The sequence below is a fragment of the Bison bison genome, unplaced genomic scaffold, assembly GCF_000754665.1.
Source record: "Bison bison bison isolate TAMUID 2011002044 unplaced genomic scaffold, Bison_UMD1.0 scf7180017864500, whole genome shotgun sequence".
Taxonomy (NCBI): Eukaryota; Metazoa; Chordata; class Mammalia; order Artiodactyla; family Bovidae; genus Bison; species Bison bison.
The window spans coordinates 3,048,432-3,049,562 of NW_011495059.1; the positions used below are offsets into that span (position 1 = coordinate 3,048,432).

The 1,131-nt window shown below is 66.7% G+C and overlaps 1 protein-coding gene across 1 annotated transcript in view; it reads right to left on the minus strand.

Moving 5' to 3' along the window:
- Positions 1–1,131, minus strand: part of PLCG1 (phospholipase C, gamma 1) — a 42,028-nt gene that overhangs the window by 19,732 nt on the left and 21,165 nt on the right. Inside the window, 5 exon segments of the mRNA XM_010829237.1 lie at positions 7–108; positions 207–279; positions 484–518; positions 664–747; positions 840–924. Coding sequence (XP_010827539.1) covers positions 7–108; positions 207–279; positions 484–518; positions 664–747; positions 840–924 — 379 coding nt within the window.

The following is a 1,131-nucleotide window of genomic DNA, read 5'->3' on the forward strand; positions in this document are numbered from 1 at the left end:
GCGGACCTCGTCCAGGAAGAAGTAAGGCTCCTCAATCTCTCGCAAGGGGTCTCGGAGGAAGCTGAGCATGAACTCCTGCACCTGGAGCCGGTCCACCGCCCACAGCTCCTGACGGGGTGGGAGAGAGGAGCGTGAGAGAGGCCTCCAGCTGCTGGGGAGCCCAGACCCCCTGCCGGCACCCCGGCCCAGGCCCAGCAGAGTCCTACCCCTTGGTACTCGAGGAGGAACTGCTGGAACTCAGGAAGGGACACCCGGCACAGCTCCGGCCGCTCCCCCGCCCTGCAGGACAGAAGGGAAGTGCCTGGTGGCCGGATGGCTAGCGTGGACCATGGACAATGGGGGCCCCTCAGAAGGCGGTGCCCAGGATGGTCCAGGAGGGCTCCCCACCCCCACCATCCACAATCTCCCTCCGGCCCAGGGAATCAACCGGGGGAGGGACGGGGGTGCCTGGGCAGAAGCCCACCTCCCCACTTCAGACCAAACCTCAGGGCGCTGGCTTCCAGGAAAGGAAGGTCCATCTGCAGGAGACAGAACCGGGTCAGCGCAAGAACCCAGGGAGGCCCCATGGGCAAGGGGCTCTCGGGAAGAAAGGCTGGGACAACACAAAGGGAGTGGAGTGGGGCGGGGCAGGGGGCAGGCGTGGCGGGGTGGGGGCTCAGGCACCGTCTTCTGGGCGCTGTACATGAGGCTGCGGTACAGCTGTGCAAACTGCCCGTAGGTGATGTCACTGGTGCGCTGCTCCAGGTCCTAGAGACAGAGCAGGGCCGCTGGTCAGGGCCCACCGGGGCTGGGGGCGGCTGAGCTCCCCGCCCGCCTGCAGACAGCCCGCAGGCCCTCACCGTCAGCCGCTCCCGGAGGAAGCGCATGTTGGGGACCCGGTAGTTGACCTGGGACAGCATGTTCTTCAGGTCCTTGGCCGATATCCTGAGGAGACAGAGACACCGCCAGCGGCTTCAGCCCCACCTCTCATGACCTCTGACCTGTGGGCCGTGTCCACCTGCGGCTGGGCAGGTAAACACCACCACTCTGGGCCCTGCAGCCCTGACGGCGAGCCTGGCTCAGAGCCAGAGGTGACCAAGGGAAGGTCCTTCCTCTCCCAGGCCTCCAGGCACAGAGGGAGGCAGCCTTTGC